This window comes from Python bivittatus, unplaced genomic scaffold (assembly GCF_059951505.1).
Source record: "Python bivittatus isolate LINGU-HERP-01145 unplaced genomic scaffold, Pbiv_v1 ctg000840_np1212, whole genome shotgun sequence".
Taxonomy (NCBI): domain Eukaryota; kingdom Metazoa; phylum Chordata; class Lepidosauria; order Squamata; family Pythonidae; genus Python; species Python bivittatus.
This window is the reverse complement of record NW_028277113.1, coordinates 26,641,801-26,662,678: the sequence shown is the minus strand read 5'-3', so window position 1 is coordinate 26,662,678 and position 20,878 is coordinate 26,641,801. Positions and strand designations below refer to the sequence as shown.

General features: G+C 37.4%; 1 protein-coding gene across 2 annotated transcripts in view; it reads left to right on the top strand.

Annotated features, from left to right (window-relative positions):
• The window catches only part of DOK6 (docking protein 6), a 220,769-nt gene that overhangs the window by 161,962 nt on the left and 37,929 nt on the right, over window positions 1-20,878 (top strand). The window contains exons 7-8 of one of the 2 annotated variants that reach the window (XM_088130756.1): window positions 10,690-10,807; window positions 12,046-12,081. In XM_088130756.1, coding sequence (XP_087986882.1) covers window positions 10,690-10,807; window positions 12,046-12,081 — 154 coding nt within the window. The remainder of the gene's footprint in view (window positions 1-10,689; window positions 10,808-12,045; window positions 12,082-20,878) is intronic. The other variant, XM_088130757.1, reaches the window with a different exon arrangement.

The window sequence follows — 20,878 nt, the reverse complement described above, 5'->3', positions numbered from 1 at the left end:
CCCCTCTGTAAATATGCCATCAGGTAACGTAATGTTCTCCATATATGTTCAGCTGTCTATGTATATTTCACAATATGTGAATATGTGAAAAGAAAAATGCATGGAGTGGGGCTCTCCATGGCAACAAGTGCATTTTTTTTAATTGGTTAACTAAGAAACAGTGAAACAGAGTGGTATGGCTGAGAGTCCTCTCACACTCTCTCTCGATGGTGTTTTGGGGCCAAAGGCACATTTGAAATGGGTATACCTATCTAAAACAAGTAGCAAACTTCACCTTCCTTTATAATATCTTCTTTGCAAGGAAGATTCCCCTCACCAGTTCTTTCTTATCTAATCACCTTCTTGTCTTCACCCTACTTCCTTTGCATTTAATTTTTTTTATCATGGAATCCATCTTTTGCTCTACCATATCTGCCATGGTTGTACAGCTGACTACAAGTACAAGGAGCACAGGTTAATGTAGAATTCCCGTAGACATGTAAATGCTGGAAAACAAATATTTCTCAGTGTGCTTAATTTCAACAATCATACTGTGTCTTACATTAGAAGAAAGTGGTGGAGACTTTCCCATCATCCACAATGAAAACAACAAAAAGATACGATAGGTCTTGTTGTTGTAAGGAGAAGAGATGAAGGAATAAGGAACAGAGGAAAAGCTTATGTAATTCTAATGCTTGCGTCTTACTCAGGTGAATGTTACAGAATCTGTGGTTTTGTTATCTGAATTGTGCTTGGATGATATTTGGAATCATCACAGTAGGCAAACTGAATTGTGTCAAAGGCCTAAGATTTGCAAGGCATAAGATTTAGGCCATAACTGGATTTATTTAATTGATACATTTTTTTCAGTTTATGTAGTCACCCAAGAAAAATCTGTTATTTCCCTTTGTATAAATAATGCAAGCAGCAGAAATAGCATATTTATAAGTTACCAAGGTAGCAATGAATTTGGTTTGTTTTGTACTGTCTTGTTTTGTTTCTTTATTAGACATAGAAACCTTGAAAGTCAATCAAGTGAGGACATTTTGAGTTTTCCTATAAACAAAAGTAACACTTTAGATTTTGATGTATTTGTTTTAGTTTTCAAATTATGCCCTAAGTAGAAATTTTAGCTGGCAGGAACAGTGGGGGAGAGAATGTTACTGTCCCAGTATGTTCGTCATATGTAATTGACAGCTTGATGCATAAGCAGTTACATTTCAAATCATATACAAGATACATATTAAAATTAATTTCCTGGGACATTTCTGCATAGCTAATATTGGAAGTCCATCTTTGTATATTATATATACCTTATAGTTTTGCCAAATATGTATATTTGTGCAATGGCAGAAATAATGGTCTACCGGTAATCCTTGGGTTACGTCTATTTGTTCAGCGACCATTCAGAGTTACGATGGTGCTGAAACAATGAACTTACAACTGGTCCTTGAAGTTCCAGCTGTCACAGCCCCCCTGTGGTTATGCAATCAAAATTCACACCAGCCCACATTCACGACCACCCAAATGATATGGTTTTGCAATAGCACTAGCATCCAGTAAGGCCTCTCACTTGCACCAAAGGATGCTAGTATTGCCTGTAGACCACTCGTGGCAGTCTCTCAATCATGCCACTGGCACCAGTGCTACCAACCAACCCACTCATGGCTGACTCCAATTGGTGGGAGCTGTCCGCAGGCATTACTAGCATCCAGTGATGTCATTTATGGGTCCTTCTACTGTGAACATGAAAGAGCTGCACCAAGTGGAGAAGCCAGCATGTGCCATGTGATGCAAGCAGGGCAACTCACTTCATCATAAGCCAAGCAAGTTGCACTGAAGAAGAAGATGGTCAGTTGCCACTAACAATCCACCTATAATCACAGAGGGCCCTATTGTAGCATGGAGTGTGGCAGCCATCTCAGGTGACAGATTCTAGGAGTCAGGAAATAATAATGCATTATAAAAGTGAGTTATGTGTTTCACCACTTGCCCTGAACCCTTAGGTATCCAGATGCTCTCAGTTACGGTGTAGGAGTACCAATCTGGTTGGCTCGTCTACATGGAATAGGAAGGAGTTCCCTCTGACTCTTGTCTCAGGCAGGAAATTGGCAGTTATTCAGTATGCAAGAACCATCATGATATTGCAGATTCTTCTCTTGAGCCAGAAAAGGACTAGTCATGTGAGTGATCAAGTGATAGATTTGGATAATAGTAAACACAACTGGGGACACAAGAGGATGAACTGCAGAACTGTTGAAAGTAGCAGTCCAATGTGTTCCATAACTAATTTCATTTGGAGTATTTATGTGCTCAGCCTTGATTAGCAGAGTGATTCTTTGCATTCCATCCAGTCTTGAATTTGTCTCAGTTAGTAATGATTTATTAGAGATAAATTCAAATAAAGGTAGAATGAAATGTTTTATACATATATATATATATATACATACACACACACACACACACACACACACACACACACACACATATATATATATATATATATATATATATATATATATTCATATTCCTGCTTAGACTGATTATTTTAAAAGCAGCCCCTCCTGCTAGTTTGGAAGTAAGACAATTAAAAAAAAATGTGTTCCATAAATATCAGTAACTGAGGAAAAATGTTTTCCATAAATATCAGTAACTGAGAAAAAACGAATACAATGAATTAAAATCTCACTGGGCAATTCAGAGTTGGATGTTAAACCTATTTAAGAAAAGAAGAGAAGGCAGTTGTGGCCCTAGGCCACATGCATTTCTCAGCCTGATTTTAAAACCCTCTGCCAGGGGTCTGTTCAGATCTCTTAAGAAGAGTAATCTGTCCCTTTTCTGGCAGGCTGCTGCTTGAAAGGGAGGGAAAAAAGGAGAAGTCAGAGAGATAAAGATCTGTCAACAAGAGAGAATTGTCTTGGTCCCTGCCCTCTTCTGATTCAGCTCAGTGGTGCTTTTCCCACTAATCACAGCCTCCAGCAGCTTAGTCTGAGGGAATGCAGCCTGCAAGTGAACAAAAATGTTGCCCACCTCTGCTTGAGAGGATATGTCCATTAGAACATAAAGAGATTGTGTTATATAATACAGTGACTAAAGGTATATTATGTCAAATAGGTCCTCAATAGTATCTTTCCTAATAAATTTGTGATAATATTCAGAATTTTGAAATGTGTTCAATGATGCAAATATTAATATTGTATTACCCGAGATGTCACAAATTGCTTGCCAGGGAGGAAAATACACTCCAATTTGCTACCATCTGATACAGAATATTTATAGTACAGAGACAAAGCAGAGCAGGGTGCACTCTGTTGCTAAGGTGATAAATAGCCAGCCATCAATATGTTCTTCATAGGGTAACATAAGCAAAAGACAGGTCTCTGCCCTGAGGACCTTACAGCTTTAAAGGGGTTAGAGGTGCCGAAAGAAGGAAGAAAACATAGAGAAAGACAGAATAAATAAACTAAAGAGAGGGACTGTGAGGAGTTACATTTAACATATATTTATGGAGATTAAACCGTATACCATGTCAGTAATCTCCCTGATGACGCAGCAACGTCAAGCCAAATATTAATTGGAATATTACTATATCGACCTTTAGTGTTCAGATTCTTGCTTTTATCTTTTTCTATTTAGACCAAAATCCTTTGTATAAATAAACGTTATAATTTCAGTAGCAAGAAATGGTACTATTATACTGGATGTATTTGTTTCTGAGAGAGAATTCTGCCCATCTGAAGGTAAAGTTTCTTCCATTGCTGCTTCTGAAGGGGAAAAAAAACTTTTGCTTTCCTTTTGTAGTAAAAAGATCTTTTGATCTTGGATATCATTTAGATAATGTATGAGATCAAATAGCCTATATCCAGCAGCAATGAAGCTTTTAAAGCTTCAGAAGCAGCTTTGGAGGTTGAAGTAGTGTTTCTTATTTGAAGTGAGACTCAAAGGGCATCCGTGAGCAATATACCAATGCTTGCAAGCCTCTCAATGTGAGCTCCAAAAAGGCTGGTGGACAAGCTTGTTATATGAAAACATATTGCAATGTGTGTCTGTGTGCACGCACACACATACATGCACACAGAGAGAGATCTAGTACACTGTGCCATGAGATCTTCCATAGAGCCAGAATAGTGTGTCGCCCAGTGGCCAACAGAGTAGGTTTGCAGAGCTCACAAGGCTGGACTAGAGGGCAACAGATAAACTTCTTCAACTGTTGCTTCCAGCAAACACATTTAAAACATGTTGCCTGTGATACAGGCGGTAGTTAAAAAAAAATCATCCATATGAATTCCCACCAATAGCCTAATCCTCCCTGATCACGTCCAGTTCCTTTTTAAAACCACCCAATTAGTTGCCTTTATCGCAACTGCTAGTAGTGAATCCACAGTTCAATTATAGTGTACAAAGTATACAGTTCTCTTGATCCAGAATCAGTTTCACTGTATGACCTGATTTGTGAAAGACTCCATTTTGCGTATCTTGCCAAACTGAGAATTGCCCATTTATTTTTACTGTTTTTTTTAACCAGTTACCAATCTATAAGAGCAGCTGTCCTCTTATTCCATGCCGCATGTTTAGGAGAGGGACCGCGTCAGAAAATCCATCTCTATAATTTGTGTTGAGTCACTTTTGCTTATATACTTGATGACAAATTGAAAGGAATATACATGAAATACATATTCATTTTCAAACATGAACAAAACTTGAAATGATGTAAATGATCTCTGTTTCCACAAAATAGAATTTGACATTTTTTTAAGTGTTCAGTCATGGGGATTAGGGAACAATAATTTTTATTCTAGAACCATGTAGGTAAATGTGATGGGAGCTACCAATCAGCCAATATATAGAACACTGCTTAAAGGGACAATTTAGAGGAAAATATATATTTTAAAGTCATACTGGAAATAAGGAAGCAACATGTAAACATGCTTTTTGTGGTTTCATGTGTCTGCACAAACACCCACAGAACTGAGGTCATCGGTGAAGTAAAGAGCAGCCTAGCAGTCTGTTAGACTCACTTCAGCAGAGCCCGTGAGCAACAACAGGAAAAATAAGCTGCTCAGCAAAGCAACTGAGGTTTTGCATTTATAAACTGAAAATTCAGCGTCATAGCAGTATCTATAATGCACATGCACAGTACGCACTTTTCTTCATAGAAGTCTGCCTGAAAAGAAAGTGCAACATTTACAGAAGATACAAGGATAAGAGCATTATATTTTGCCTCATATACTTTTACCTTGTCTGTAGCAAAAAATGAAGTGTTATCTACCAGAAAGTAGATAATTTTTTATGTCCCACATGTTTTTCCCACAGTTTATGAAAATGAGATTTACTGACATCTCCGTAGTTCCAGCTACTAACAGCATGGACAGAATCTGTTGCTTGTTCTCTTGACTAATGTACTCTCATAATCTCTGGCGGAGGTTTTTGTTTGTTCATTTTTAAGCAAGCCAGTCACAGGATATTGGAATACCTGAAACATTATAGAATTAAACTTTTAAAAAGGATATTTTGTTCTGACCCTGGAATTCTCAAAATTCCTGTTCAGAGCATGCAGTTCAGTCTGGAGTAAGTGTCTTGTTTGTAGCAGTTACTTATACATATTTATAAATGAGGCTTGCTTCTGAAAAGGAATTGACCATATGTAAAATGTGCAATAATTCTAAACTTTGCTTCAGTAAATGCTATTTGCGTTTGTATTCATGTGTAGTTTTTAATATATTTTTAAATTAGGGTTGTGGGCAGCATGGCTGTGATATGCAGACAGCACAGCCCAATATGTGCTTTTCTGTCATGTCCCTGTTGTCCTTTAATCATTGTACAATAGCTGCAGTAGGAAGACCACATGAGAATTAATGCTGTTTTTCTGAATCATTACCTTCTAATGAGATTGCTGCTTGCAAGCCCATGAACTTTGCACAGAACACTGCCTTTTAGAGCTGCCAATTCCCAGTTTTACTCAGCCTTACTCACAGATCCAGTCTGGCTGGGACAAAACCTGCAGATCACATTTATTCCTTTTCTTCTTTTCAGTGCAAAAGATATATCAGGGATCTCTTTTACAGAGATTGGAACTGGGAAGTGTACTTGGAATTTTAGAATCAATCCCAGAGAGATAGATTCATCTGAAATATATTGCAAGGTTTGTAATAGTTAACCAACAGTGAGAGGAGAGCCTATAAGCAAGTGAATAATGGAGAGGTGGGATCAGTTTTTTACATCTTTCCATCTCTCTGCAATCTCCTGGCTGCCCCTGCTCCCTGAAAAAAATCCCGTGGAAGGACTGATCCCTTTACCATTAATTACAGGCTCAAATTGCTTATGCCGTTTCTAAGGCACAGAAGAGTGCCATAGCCATTCTAAGATTTTAAAGGATACAAGGAGGGAGATTTGCTCCAGCAATGATTAAACCATTTCAGGCCAAATCAATATGGAATAGAATACAGTCAGGTCCACCTTCTCATCTCACATCCTATGAATGGATCCAGTCCGTTTTCCATAGAGTCATATGTTCCCAGATGTGTGGTTAATGTATTCCAGAGCCTAGAAGCAGGCTTCCTAAACACTGAAACTCAGGCCTGGTCAGAGTCACTTTAAACTACAGTGGATTGCTTCCTCTCTTGTTAATGGATACTTATAAAGACAACTGGCAATTAGTTTGTGAAAAAAATCTTATTACCACTGGCTTCTCACCTGAATGTCTAAGCGAACTGAGGTATAAGGATGCTGTAAGAATGATTAAAGGGAGGACAGAATATGGAGCACCATAAATTGGCTCAAGCCCCACACTTCTGTTGCTTATTGGTGGAAGGTGCTAACGATGCCCTGACTAGTTATTTACAAAATCTTATTTTTTACAAACAAAGATGGGCCTTTTCAAGGGCACACATTACTGTTCTCCCTCTGCATTATTGGAGGGCAGATAGATGTAGATTTCATACCTAGAAAAATTCTGCCAGTGTGGAAAGAGAAAAATAGAATCAGTGGCTCATATTCTCTTAAGCTACCCCTTCTGTGAGCAAGCCAGATACTGAAGGATAACCCACATATTAAAAGGTTTTAAGAGCAGTCCAGAGAATGTTACCTTCACTTATTGCTGAAGGTAAATAGATAATCATAAATTCAGTAAAATTGGTATCCCAAACACCATATGGTCATAATAAAACATCAGTCACCAAAGGCCTACTGAAACAAAACAATTTCCACTGCTCTGAGGAACATAAATAAGGAGGTTGCCTGGCACTTCTCCAGGAGTTCTACAAGTGGCTGATGTGGGTCTTCTGGGCTGTGTGGCCATGTTCTGGAAGTTTTGGTTCCTAACATTTCACCAGCATCTGTGAGCGGCTGGTCACGGATGCTGGCGAAACGTTAGGAACCAAAACTTCCAGAACACGACCACACAGCCCGGAAGACCCACATCAGCCATCGTATTCCAGCTGTGAAAGCCTTTGACAATACAGTTCTACAAGTGGCAACTTCAGAAAAGGATGTCCTTCAATCCACATCCCTTTGAGCTCTTAGAGGTATGGAATCCTAAACAGCTTTTCCCTGCTTGCACCAGTGAGCCAGGCAGATTCTATCTGAAGCAGAGAGTCTCTTAATATTCAAGAACCACATCATATATAGCTTTTTAGGACAAAGCCAGCATTTTGAATTGAACTTGGTAATTCCTGCAAACATCTAATGACCTGGCCACTGCATTTTATATGAACTGCAGTTTCTGTTGTCATCTTCAAAGGAAGTGCTGTATGGAGCATGTGGCAGGAGTCTAAATGTGGTGCTGAGGGCACGAGTGACTACCTTCAGGGCTTCAAGATTAGGTAGGGCCACAACTGGCACACCAGTCCAAGCTGGGCAACCCCCCTGCTGTTTCAGCAGGAACCTTGAATCCAGGAGGATACTCAAGTTGCAGTCCTCCTCCTGAAGACAGTAACTCCTCCTATAACAATCACTAAAGGTGTCAATGAACCATGATGTTTCTGAACAAACAGTAACTCCATCTTTCTCAGATTCATCATTCACTTGTTTTGGTCCACATCCAAACTCTCAGCCTCCAGACCCTGGGTCAGGATTTCCACAGCATATCCATTATTGTCAGCTCTCCCAATTATGGCCTAGGGTAGTGATATATAATTGGGTATTATCAGCATACTGATGATATCTTACAGCAAAACAATGAATAGTCTCTCCCACTGATTTCATATTGATATTACATAGCAGTAGAGAAAGAATTAAGCTCTGGGGCACCCCACATTGGAGAAATCATGGGCTTGACTGCTTATCCCCATTACTATCAACTGAATCTATCTGCTGTAGTAGGAGCAGAACCATTGTAATTTGGTATCCCTATCTCCCAACCTTCACAGACCATAGTCAATAGTATCAGAAGCTGCTGAGAGGTCTATAAGGACCAAGAGGGGTGCACTCCACTTTCTAGCTCCTGATGCAGTTCATCTACCAGAACAACTAATGTTGTTTCCACCCCATGTCTGTGTCTGAATCCATGCTGGGAGGGGTTTCTATATCATCCTCTGTAGCTGATTTCTCATCACCTTCTCCAACACTTTCCCCAGAAAGAGAAGGTTAGATATTGGGCAAAAGTTGTCAAGATAAGACTTCTTCAGAAGACAACTGCATTACCACTTCTTTCAAGATTGATGGCACTTCATCCTTTCTGAAAGAAACATTCATCACCTCTTGATTACAGCTACTCATAGTCCTCTTGGGCACCAGAAGTAGCCAGGAAAAGCATGGATCTCAGTAGCAGGTGGCAGAGCTCATACTATAAAGAACCTTTTCTACTTCCTTAACCTCCGTAAGATCAAACAAATCCCAGATAACATTACAAGACATTAACCCAGTTGTCACCCTAGACTCCAACCTAATGGCATCTACATTAGAATGAATATGAGGTTTTTTTACCCACACAGAACTTTGCAAGCATGTCACAGCAACCAGCAGGAGCATTGTACCAACTGCTTCACCCCAGCAGAGAGCATGTTACCCTGAATAGTTTGCAAACACGTAAGAGCTTAGAAGTGTGGACACTGTTGTATTCTAGAATGTGATCGGTTATATAGTGGAACTGTCCACCAGGTCATGGGGAAAATCCTGAAGTGTCCTCAGGAAGATTTTGTATCTATCAGGCACCTAACCCTAACCTGAGATGAACTATTTTATTTTTATTTATTATTAAATTTATATGCCGCCCATCTCCCCCAGACTATCCAAATAGGTCCATCATTCTTACATCAGTCAGAGGTGCACTGATGCAGCTCTTGGTTTATCAATTGGTTTTCTGTTGACGTAATTGAAAAATATATCCATATTGCTTTGTGTAGTCAGGGAGTTTAAAAACTAAATATATTGTAATAAGCTTTATTTTATTTTTAACTGATTTTTATTTCTGTATAGTAAAGCAAAAAAACCCCAACTTCTAAAGTTGGTTTATGTATTTGGTATAATAATGAATTTATCTGTTTTACAAAAGTTTAACTAATCTCTCTGAGTCTGTAGGCTCTGTGACATAGTTCTGAAAATAATATTCTTTGTCAGTTGAGTCCATAATTTTTCAGTTCTTTTTGGAACATCAGTGGATCCTATCTTCATCTGAAAAAATTACGATATAATCTGTATTCATTCTTTATTATCCCAATTTATATGCGACTATGCATTTTCTTTCAGTACAAGCCATTATGTGTTTCCTATTTCTATTTGGAAAATATTGTCCCACTTTTCTTCTTAATTGATCACTGTAGTTTCCATGTACTTTTCACTCTTTTCCTTCATCTTCAGTCACTTCCTTGTATGATTATCATGTTCCTGATATTTGTTATGAACTAACTTGTCAACCATGTCCTATTTCAGCAAGACAATAAATATATAGAGCAAACCTATGTGCATAGATCACCACTTATCTTAGGAGCTGTGTATATCACAGACATTGTTCCTGGAACATCACGTACAGTTTGCTTTGAGCAGATAGGTAGTTTATAGTGTTATGGAGATCTCTGTAATTCAGTTTTCCCATCCCTTGGACAATATCTGCAATTTTGCTTCCTTGCAGATATCAAGGCAGCTGCATATATGGATAGTTCATACTTCTACTTCTTTGGTAAAATAATACAGTACTCTTCTGAACAGCTTTGAAAGTAACCATGAGTGGATTGGCAAACTATTATCTTTTGTTTGCCTTTCTGTAAGGATGCCTCTTGAAATGCAATTGCAGTAACAAGTATACTGCTACAAAGGGGAATTATTATTATTATTATTATTATTATTATTATTATTATTACAACTACTGCTACTGTTACTATTATATTCTGCCTTTTTTATATATTTTATATATTACCTAATACTCTTTCCTCCTATTTTCCCCACAACAACAACCCTGTGAGGTGAGTTGGGCTGGCCCAAAGTTACCCAGCCAGCTTCTCATGCCTAAGGGAGGCCTGGAACTCACAATCTCCAGGTTTCTAGGCCAGCACCTTAAGCACTACACCAAACTGGCTCTTTGAAAATTTTAAAAACAATATATTGTCCTATTGATTTTCATCAGATTTTTGTCGGCACTAGTGGACACAATTAAATGTAATTAATTGTGAGTTAAATATATCTGTTTAACAGACTGATCATGATAATCTTAGCTTGAAACACATACGGCAGATAGACTGAAAAACAGGCTATGATGTGTTTTCTTCATCTTTGCAGCTTCAGACCACTTTGACTGAACCAATGACATTACCTAAGTCAATCTCACTTCCTCGTAGCGCATACTGGCATCACATCACTCGGCAGAATAGTGTGGGAGAAATCTACAGTTTACAAGGTAAGATGCTTGAACAGTGAAATGGCATGTCCATTAGAGTCCCCTCACAAATTGCTTACATCTGCACTGATGATTTTGTAACCATTTAAATTACTAAGGCATATAAATAAATGGATGGACGGACGGATGGATGGATGGACGGACAGCTTGCTTGCTTGCTTCTTGGCAACTAATAAGGAAGGGTTATATGGAATTTTATGGAGTTTTCCAAAGGAAGCTATTTGCTGTTAGAAATTTGATTTTGTTTAAACTGGCACATTCCCCACAGAACCTGGGTCATTTCCCACCATTGATAAATAGGTAATTACTGGTAGCACTTCGTCAAGTATAGAAAAAAAAAGTGTTCCTATCTTTCCCAGATTTGCTTGTAATTCTCTGAATAAAAGGTATCTGATAGCAAGCTATTTTTTTGTAAATATACACCTCAGCTAAGGCAATGTTTTATTGTGACAATAGAAGAAATCCCAGACTAGTTGTCTTTTGATCAGAAACATCCAAAAAATGATGGGGTTCATGTTTGAAAATGATAGAAATGTAGGCACATATGCAGCTAATTTTATATATGTCTTCATTCACCCAAGCCAGATAGAGGTCAACATTCCAGGTTGGACTGGACATAATGTCCAGTTTAATTACCTACATTACCTTCATTTCATGCTCTATATGTGCTCTCCTCCTCTCTTCCAATTATATTGTTATTATCTTTGCCTTTATCATCATATCGGTCTAATATCTGATCAGCTGACTGTACCATACATATGCACTTATTAACATACCAACATTAGCACAATAAAAATTATTACAGTTGGTAACACCTGCCAAACAGCATGCTTCTGTTATGGTATGTTAATAGGTGAGAATGTGATTATATACAGAAATCAAGGTACAGAGACTTGAGAGTTAATATACTGTTAATCCTCAGTTGAGATGGCTTTTTGCTGAATGTCTTCCTTGCAACAAAAAAATGAAATTACAGCGTTACAGGAGAGTGATGGCCTGTCAGAAACAATGTCTTTAGGTCAAATTCTCTTCCTGTATAAAATCGTATGGCCTTAAATCATCAGGGACATTCATAACTTGATGAAATAAAAACATACCATTAAAGATTAAATGCTTCTACTAGAAGGTCATTTTTGGTGGCTGCCCTGTGTTTCTTAAATACAATTCTGTTCAAAGTAATAGAAAAATAGAGCTGAATAGAAGTGGGTTCTCCCTCAGTTCCACCATTTTATTCTTAGGATACAAAGGTGAAGACATTTTGAGAATTTGTGGAGGTATGTATGTATTTATTTTTACAAGTTATATCCTTCTCTGCCTATAACACTCAGGTCAACAAACAATAAAAGGCAAATGTTTGCTGTACTGTACTTATTACCCTCACTGTTCATGGTCCCTGATATTGTTGGCTGAGATACCTTTCATAATTGGATGGCTCCATACATTTTAAAAACGATTCCAAAAAAGTATTGGGCCTTGCATAAGCCCAGCATCTCTCTGCTATTTATTAAAGCAGTCCATCATTTTTTTTAGTCTACTGTCTGAGTCTGAAGGAAAAGGTAGTTGCTGCTTTAAGAGTCATAGTAAATATCTAGCCCAGTTATAAGTTTCCCTCAGGCTCCCACAGAAGCCTTAAAAAAAAAATTGGGCAGTTTTAGTGAATGGCACGTGCTAAATTCATGTGCACATGCGGTCCAAATCACTTTGCAGTGTGGGCATCCTTACTTCCTACTTGTATGTTGAAGGCATGAAACTAAGGCAGAAGTGGATCTTTCCCATTGTTAATTTGGGCATTTTCTAGGTAGGAATGGACTAAGAAGATCTAAGGGTGTTATTTATTGACAATGACGTGGTTATGCATAATCTCCACTTTGATTAGCCACAACGATATGCATACCTTTGGAATATACAGTATGTTTATATAATCTATTTGAAAACCAAGAATCGGGTTTAGAAAACCTACAGATTGTGTTGCCTAAGAGAGTATTTAACTGTTTTTGATTAAGCTAAAACAATGTGAAGTAAGAAAAACAAGAAATGAAATGTTTAGTTCTCTTAAAAATACTTCTGTTCTTAAATTAACATCAGCAGGTGGTCAGCTCTTGAAAATACTGCAAAAGACAGAATGCATGTATATAGTTCAGCATGTGGTTTTATGTCTTAAAGGCAACTGATAAAGCAAAACACAGAATATTTTGAAGCAGACTTCTCAAGTAAACACAATATGTGAATACTGAGGCACGTTGAAATTGTTTTATACCCTATTCTCATTCTACTTATTCTACTATGCTACAATTCTTTTAAATAAAAATATTTTAGTGGAAGAAGAACACAATTCCCTCATTCCGCATTTCATAGTTGGCCAAGATGATTGACTGAAACTGCAGACTCATTTAATAACAATCCTCACTAAAATCTTACTCTTCAGTAGATATGTATCTGATTGGTATGGGGGCAAGGAGGTCTCAAGATGAAAGTACTTGAGATTGAGATTCTTGGCATAGGACAGTGAATAAATATATCATAAGGACATTAAAAAATGGATTTAATGTTTATTTATGTCAAAATCAGATATTTTATTATCTCCACTATCAAGTATACAATTGGTATGGGGGGGGGGGTCTTGTATTTCTTGCCTGAATTTACTGGAAGTATGACCCATAGGCTTGATACTGTAACTGATATATTTCTTACCTTTCTTAAACCATAACCAAATCTAAATTTCCTTGGAAAAGTATATGTTTGAGGTGTTAAATTATCTTTTAATATACTACCTTAGATATTTTTTCCAGAAACTAATAATTAATAGAACTAACATATTTGCATAACTAACTGTAGCACTTATTTCTTTTCTTTACATATTTCCTTTTCATGTTTAAAATCTGGTACTATATTTTTGGTAACTAATACAAAAAAAAAAGAAAGCAAATAATAATTTATAGCCTTTCTGTTTTCTTTAATGGCTGGTTTTCATAATGTAAAAACAAATTCATTACGTTGTAGAAGATAAAGTATTGAGAGAAGAATTGAACATAAAAGTGCTTTTATGGGACATAGAAAAATAATTAAATAAATGAGTGAAAACTATATTAGCATTTCAAGAGGGTTACTGTAGAATCATCATGGGAACTTAGTTTAATAGTATTGTACATTAAAAACAGAATTGCCATTTCTGTGAACAAAAGAAAAATACATTCTAATTTAATTTTTTGAAATAACATTGTTAAAATTTCCTAATTAAAATACAAAGGGAAAAGCAGTGTTATAGAACTTAATTATGGTTTTTCATTATCCCATTCATGGTTATAAAATGGGTGACTATGAAATATTAGATGCAAAAAAATATACGTGTTGAATTCTACAAAGTTTTGTTCAATTGCTATAAAATAGATTTATTAAGGGGTACTTAGTAAATGTATTTTATGGCAAATGAATACAGTTTTATGGATCAACATCTCATAATTCTTTCTTAGAATAGGAGATAGGAAGAACAAAGTTTTTGCTGAACCCTAAGGTACAAGTCATTATGAATAATCCACATAGGTAGAACATAAGATTTGTTTCTCCCTCTTGTAAAACCCCTCTCCAACATGACAAAGGTGGCAGAACTTCACAGTGAATGGATTCATGTATTGCATTAAGCCATAACATGTTTTACTTGCTTTGGACTTAATATGTTGCCTGAACCGATACACAATATTTTATGGTTTCTCAACCATTTATAAATCATGTGTGGCCGTTCGCAGCTTAGCATGATGTATGAACCCATCCATTATCTCTTTTAAACAAACTATGCTTATGAAACCTGCTTAATTGTCTCATTGTAATACTGCTTTGTTATATCAGGGAAATTTTAACATAGCATGGGAGAAAGGGACATCAACAGCCCTTATAGATTTCTTCTGATTCTCATCTACGTAATATTTATGTCTTTGTGTGATCTCATAGGCCCTGAGACCAAATTTTTTTCTGCATATTTGGAAATTTAAAATTCATAATTTATTTCATGTATAACCCACCCTTCCGTTAAAAAAAACTGCTCAAACCAGCTAGCAAGTATAAAATACAAACAGTGCAACTAAAATAAAATGTTAAAAGCCAAATCACAATTTCAAAGATGTTGATACCAAAATAAATAGTTAAAGTTAGGTGTTAAGGAATGAAATAAATCAACACGTAACTATCATAGGTAGTTGGCAAATGGCATTAAACAAGACACAAGCCCTTTAACATTAGCAACTGGGCCTACTGGAAAAGAATCCATTAAATGCAGATACTGTTCTTAAGCCCAGTTCAGTAAATTTAAGCCTAGTTGTTATGAAACTCAAGAAAAAAAAATAATTCTCAAATATATACTAGATGTATATATTATGTTACGTTACTGTATTCTTGGTGGCTGTCAATAGAACTCTTTCCAAATTCTGTCTAGTATGTTTAGTAAAGACCCTGATGATAGCAGTAATTAACAACTCAATTGAAATAATTCATCTAAGAGACAGTGAACAATCCTGAAATACAGGTAGTCCTCACTTACTGACCTCAACTGGGACCAGCAACTCTGTTGCTAAGCGACACAGTTGTAAAGTGAAACATCACATAACCGCACCCAACTTACATCAGTTCTGGCTGCAGTTGTGAAGCAAATCACCCACGGTCATTAAGAGTGGCATCCTGCCAGCTTCCCCATTGACTTTGCCTGTCAGAAGCTGGCTGTGAAGATCGCAAATGGTGATCACATGGCCTCAGGACACTGCAACTGTCATAAATATGCACCAGTTGTCAAGTGTCCAAATAGCAATCACATGACCGCTGGCACACTGCAACAGCCGCAAGTTCAAGGACCAGTTGTAAATCTCCTTTTTCAGCGCTGTCGTAATTTTGGTCACTGAATGCGCAGTCAGTAAGTGAGGACTACCTGTATTGCTAATATATTAGTCCTTTTTTACTGAAATTTTTCATTAAAATCTGAAATAAATAACCACATGGAAAAGGTTATAAAACAATGACTTGGAAATTATGTGCATGATTCTTATAGCCAAATGGTGTTTAGACTAAGGTTTTGTTTTGCTTTAGTTTTTAATTATACTTATTGTTTTGCTTAAGATAGTGTTATACTCTTCTAGCTTTTAATTACATTAATCAGTATTTTTTATTGCTGTATACTTTCAAAAGTAATTGGAAAAAAATACTGTACTCTTAATATGTTACCAATACACATAATGTTCTTTATCATTGAAGAAGATAAAAGACAAGAATTATTCCATTCAAATGCAAAATACATAGAGTTTAGAAGCAAAAGAAAAATGTATTGCACAACTTTACAAAAAAAAATCATATACAGAATATTAAAAGAATTGCCTTATTCTGCTCAGCTTTTTTAGGTTAATCCTGTGGGCATTTCCTTTGTGCCTATGTAGCTATCTGCAAATTAAAGTATGTTAAAGGAGTTGCTGGGGCATTCATCATTTTGGCATATCCACAGTTATGTTCATATTCAAGTAACTCTCCTAAGTGTATTCTTTCATCTCACTATCACACCGAAACAATGAAAACAATATAAAATATTACTCTATGGTTTTGTTTAGACAGCAAGATGAACCATGGCTTATCATGATGGTAATAAACTACAGTGAGCCTCTGGCCCCAGCCAGATGGCCACATTAAAGCTGGCAAAAAAATACAGTGGCGTATATTGTGCTACCTGCGGTAGTGATCCCTATTCAGCCGCAGTACCAAGGCTGGCAAGTGATGTCGTCCTGACTATTTTAATGCAGGACAAATTAAGAAATGTGATTGGTGGATTCTCCTGACTTATTTTTCCCTTCCAATCACTTACCAGCAAGAAAAGCAACCACCAATAGCTGCATTTTACATATGTTAGGATAGGATAGGCAAATGTAGGAAGGTACTTAGAATAGGCAAATATTGTAATAGGCAAGGATAGGCAAATTCAAATAGGCAAGAATAGGCAAATGTAGGAAGGTACATAGAATAGCATGTTTAGGCCCCTATCAAGTTGTGCAGCTAACAGAGTTCAGATGTTGAGATGCTTCTTGCCTGTTTCATGTCATGTCTAGTCCTCTTCTGAAAGCGTGCTAAGCTGTGTCCAAAAAATAGCCTCGCTGACAGATCACAGGCCTGAAGGATCACAGAGTGAACCAGGAAGGAGTAAACAGTAATAACCAGTGTTATAAGGGAATGGCAGTGCTGTTGAGCAGCCATGGCCAACAGCACCCAGAAATAGTAGAAGTCATTTTATAAGTGCATAATACAATTTAATATATTTTATTATGTAATTTATTATGCAATTGCAGGATTCAATCAAGTTGATTACAGCATGTGTGTGTGTGTGTGTGTGTGTGTGTGTGTATGCATGCATGCATGCATGAATGAATGAATGAATGAATGAATGAATGAATGAATGACAGAAAAACAGTAAATATAATAGGGTCTAAAATAATTAAGAATAAAAATACTAAAATAAATCAAAATAAAATACTATTGTAAGAAATTCCAAATCTAGGTAATGGTGTGGCATACCATACAGATGGTGGCACAAAAATGGGCAACTTGGGTGGATATTTTTGAGTCCTTGTCCAAAAGAAGTAACATTAAATAAAAATCACATTTCCTACCTGGAAATTTCTTCAAGATAGGATATATAAGAGTCTGTCTAGAGTCCTTATATAGGAAGCAATAAAGTAGCATGTGGCTTTGGGTTTCTGTTGAACCATCACCACCTGAACACAACCACAGGTGCATAGGAGTGCCCTTAAAATGTCCAAAAAGGACTCCTGGAGGCAAAGCATCCGTCCTGGCTAAGGTGAAGGCCTTATGAAATTTCAGAATTGTAATGGATGATAAGTAAGAGGTTGCAATGAACCCTTTTGGGAGAAGATGAGAAATACTGGGATGTAGCTCCTTACTAAAATTACTTAAATGCAGATATAGAATGAAATAATAATTACAGTCAATATGACTGGTGATAAAAAGAGGTAGAGGCAAAATGGATAGGTTGGAGTTAGCTAAACTGGCATAGGAATAGTCAAGTAATAAAAACTGTGAAAAATATGGCTTGTGAAACTTGTGGTATATTCATTGAGGCCAAATCAGCACTACACACTAGATAAAACCCAGCTCTCTTTTCCAGTTCAAATCAGGTTTCTGTCCAGAACAGGACTAGTGTTCTATCAAGAGAGCATTAAAACCTGTTTAAAAAACATTTCTAGCACTCTTTCAAAAAAGTGCTAAACCCATTTATCTAAGGAGCCTGCATAAGACTGACAAACACTTTGGAAAGTACCGTTCCAACGTTATGCAGGCAGATGCTTCTGCAGAAGCCATTTATCTAATATTTCCCCGGCAAAAATGTTTATGGAAGGTAAGGCCCAGTGAATGGAATGGAAAAGGCTCAACCACAGTAGTCTAAAATAGATAATGTCAACCACACTGTCAATTCAGCATGCTAAATTGTGTTCATGGCAGAAAGTATATTGGGAGAAGAGAGAAAACTATGTTAAAATTGGAACAGCTACGTATATAGCTTTAAATTGCCTGAGCTGTCGGCTAGGGATGAAACAGGCAATAGCATTTGTTCTTTTATTTATTTATCTATTTGCAGTTCTTATGTGTGACTACAGTCCAAAAATCTCTGGCTCTGTACAATATCCAAATATCAATTCAAAATACATAAAGACATCAATACATTACACAACTGCTTAAAAATATTATCCCACCCAAATGTCCAGAATCCACAACAGTCCTTTCAAATCATGAATTAAAATCTCAGTGGAAATCTCCATCTTTCCTGCCTTCCCAAATATCACTGGGGAAGTACTATCCAAAACTCAAAGAGACAAAACAGTGACTGAAAACCACTGTTTCTTGATCTATCCTCTGAACCTCAGTATCCCTCAATATGGGGGGACCCTCAATATCCTACTTGATACAATGGACTGGATGAGTTGATTCCACTTGGAGATGGTCTTAAAGATATCTGGGAACCAAGCCATAAAGGACTTCATAAGTTAAAACACCTTGAGTTATGTTTGGAACCCTATTGGAAGTCAATGCAGTGCCCATAAAACTGGTAATATATCTCATCCACCAGCAAACAGTGTAATGCTTTTTTGCATCTACTACAGCTTCTTCAAAGGCAACTCTATATAGAACAGATTGCAGAAATCTGTGTTTGAGGTGATGTGAGCATGAGCTGCAGTTGGCAAGGTTTCCCCCTTTAGGAAGGACCAAAAGTGGTACACCAGACCAAACTGAGCAAAACTATTAGTAGTCATGAGTATAGAAGAAGCCCTCTATCACAGATTTGCTGTACAGTACAACAGTAGTATAACCATCTCCAAGGTCAAAACCAGAACTTGCAGAGAACCAAATTATTTCTGGACAAACCACATCTCCATCTTCCAGGACCTCCACTGAATCTATGGCCTGGTCCAGGACAGAGATGTATATCTGAATAGCATCAGTATATTGATCATATCTCACCCAAACTAAGGGATAGCTGTAAATATTAACAAGTAGGGGAGAGAAAAACACTGCAGCACCTCACTTCCCCCATCCAGGTCCCTGAAGGTCATCCATCAGAATATATGTGATTTTAGTCCCATGCCCAGACCTTAAACCTGAATTAAAGGGATCTCAGTAAATAATTTCATCTAGATCTCTTTGCAGTAGTAGCACCTATTTTTTCATCAACCTTCCCTAAAAATTAAAGAATGGTGACTAGCTGATACCTGTATAAATGGCTGAGTCCTCCTTCAAGACAGGCGGCATCACCTCTCCCTCAAAGAGGCATTGACCACTTCCTGGATTCTCCTGTCTGAAGGTGATGGAGCATATCTCTAGCTCACAGGTCATAAAATTCATGCAGCATAGCACCTTCTCCACTTCCTCAGAATCAACAGTGCTGAAACAAATCTCAGGTAATTTCACAAAATAGTACCCAATAATTTCTTCTGACCCTGCCTATGCAGAGTCCAGACCTGAGTGCGCTTTTATTGGCAAATATTGTGCAGACATCTCACAGCAACCTGTGGGGAGATCTTGCTGCCCGTCCTTCCATAAAAGGGAGTGGGCCATCGTAAACAAGGCCACTGGAGCACATTCTGCTGATGCAATAAGGGCAGTCCTTACTACCTCACTGTAGGGTGCTGTATAAACTCTTAAATGTGTTCAACCATTTTTTTTTTCTGATCTAGCAATCTAGTTATTCAGTCAACCAAAGATCAGTGAACAGGGGGCAGCTACTTGGTGGCAGTATTGTCGAGTACTTTGGCCACCTCTGAGTTCCAGTGCTTAACCAGACACTCCACAGGATTGTCTACTAGATTGCTGAGATAATACAGAAATACCTGCCAGGATCCATCCAGTTCCATGAGGTGCTTTAGGCTGACTGTTTTAACACAAACAAGTGTGGAGGTCAAGCCTCATCTGGACTAGGGAATGATCTAACTACAGCAAAGGATTAATTGCAGTGTCTTCCATTTTCAGGTAACAAATTATCTGGTTTGCAGTGAAGACTAGATCTTACATATGGGCATTTGTATGGATGTGGCCAGACATAACCTGGTTGCTATGAAGGTCATAACTCCTGAGACTTCATAGCAACCAGGTAATCTCTGGCCATACCCATACAAGTCACTTTAAAATCAGCCCTGTGATGAGGTTCAGCAGCTCAGGAATGAGCACTGCAATGCCAAGTGGACATTACCAAACCATGATTCCCATTTTGTCCCTACAGCCCAACTTTTATGCAGAGCACCTGTAGAGAATGACACCAAGATATCTTGGAAAATTTGCTACCCAACTCTCCATTACATCAAGTCCACTGAAGGACTTGAAAATCTGGAGGGTACATCTTAGACTAGTTTTTGCAGCAAGTAGTTCACAATAAGTCTGCTCATTAATCCACAGTCTTCATAGACAAATGTGAGCTTATTACACACCCTCTGGGCATTTACCAATCGTAATCCATTATACTCAGTGGAATGATTCCTTTATAAATGAATAAAGGATTGCAATTTTAATGAATCTGTTTTGTTTATAAGGAATATTTTA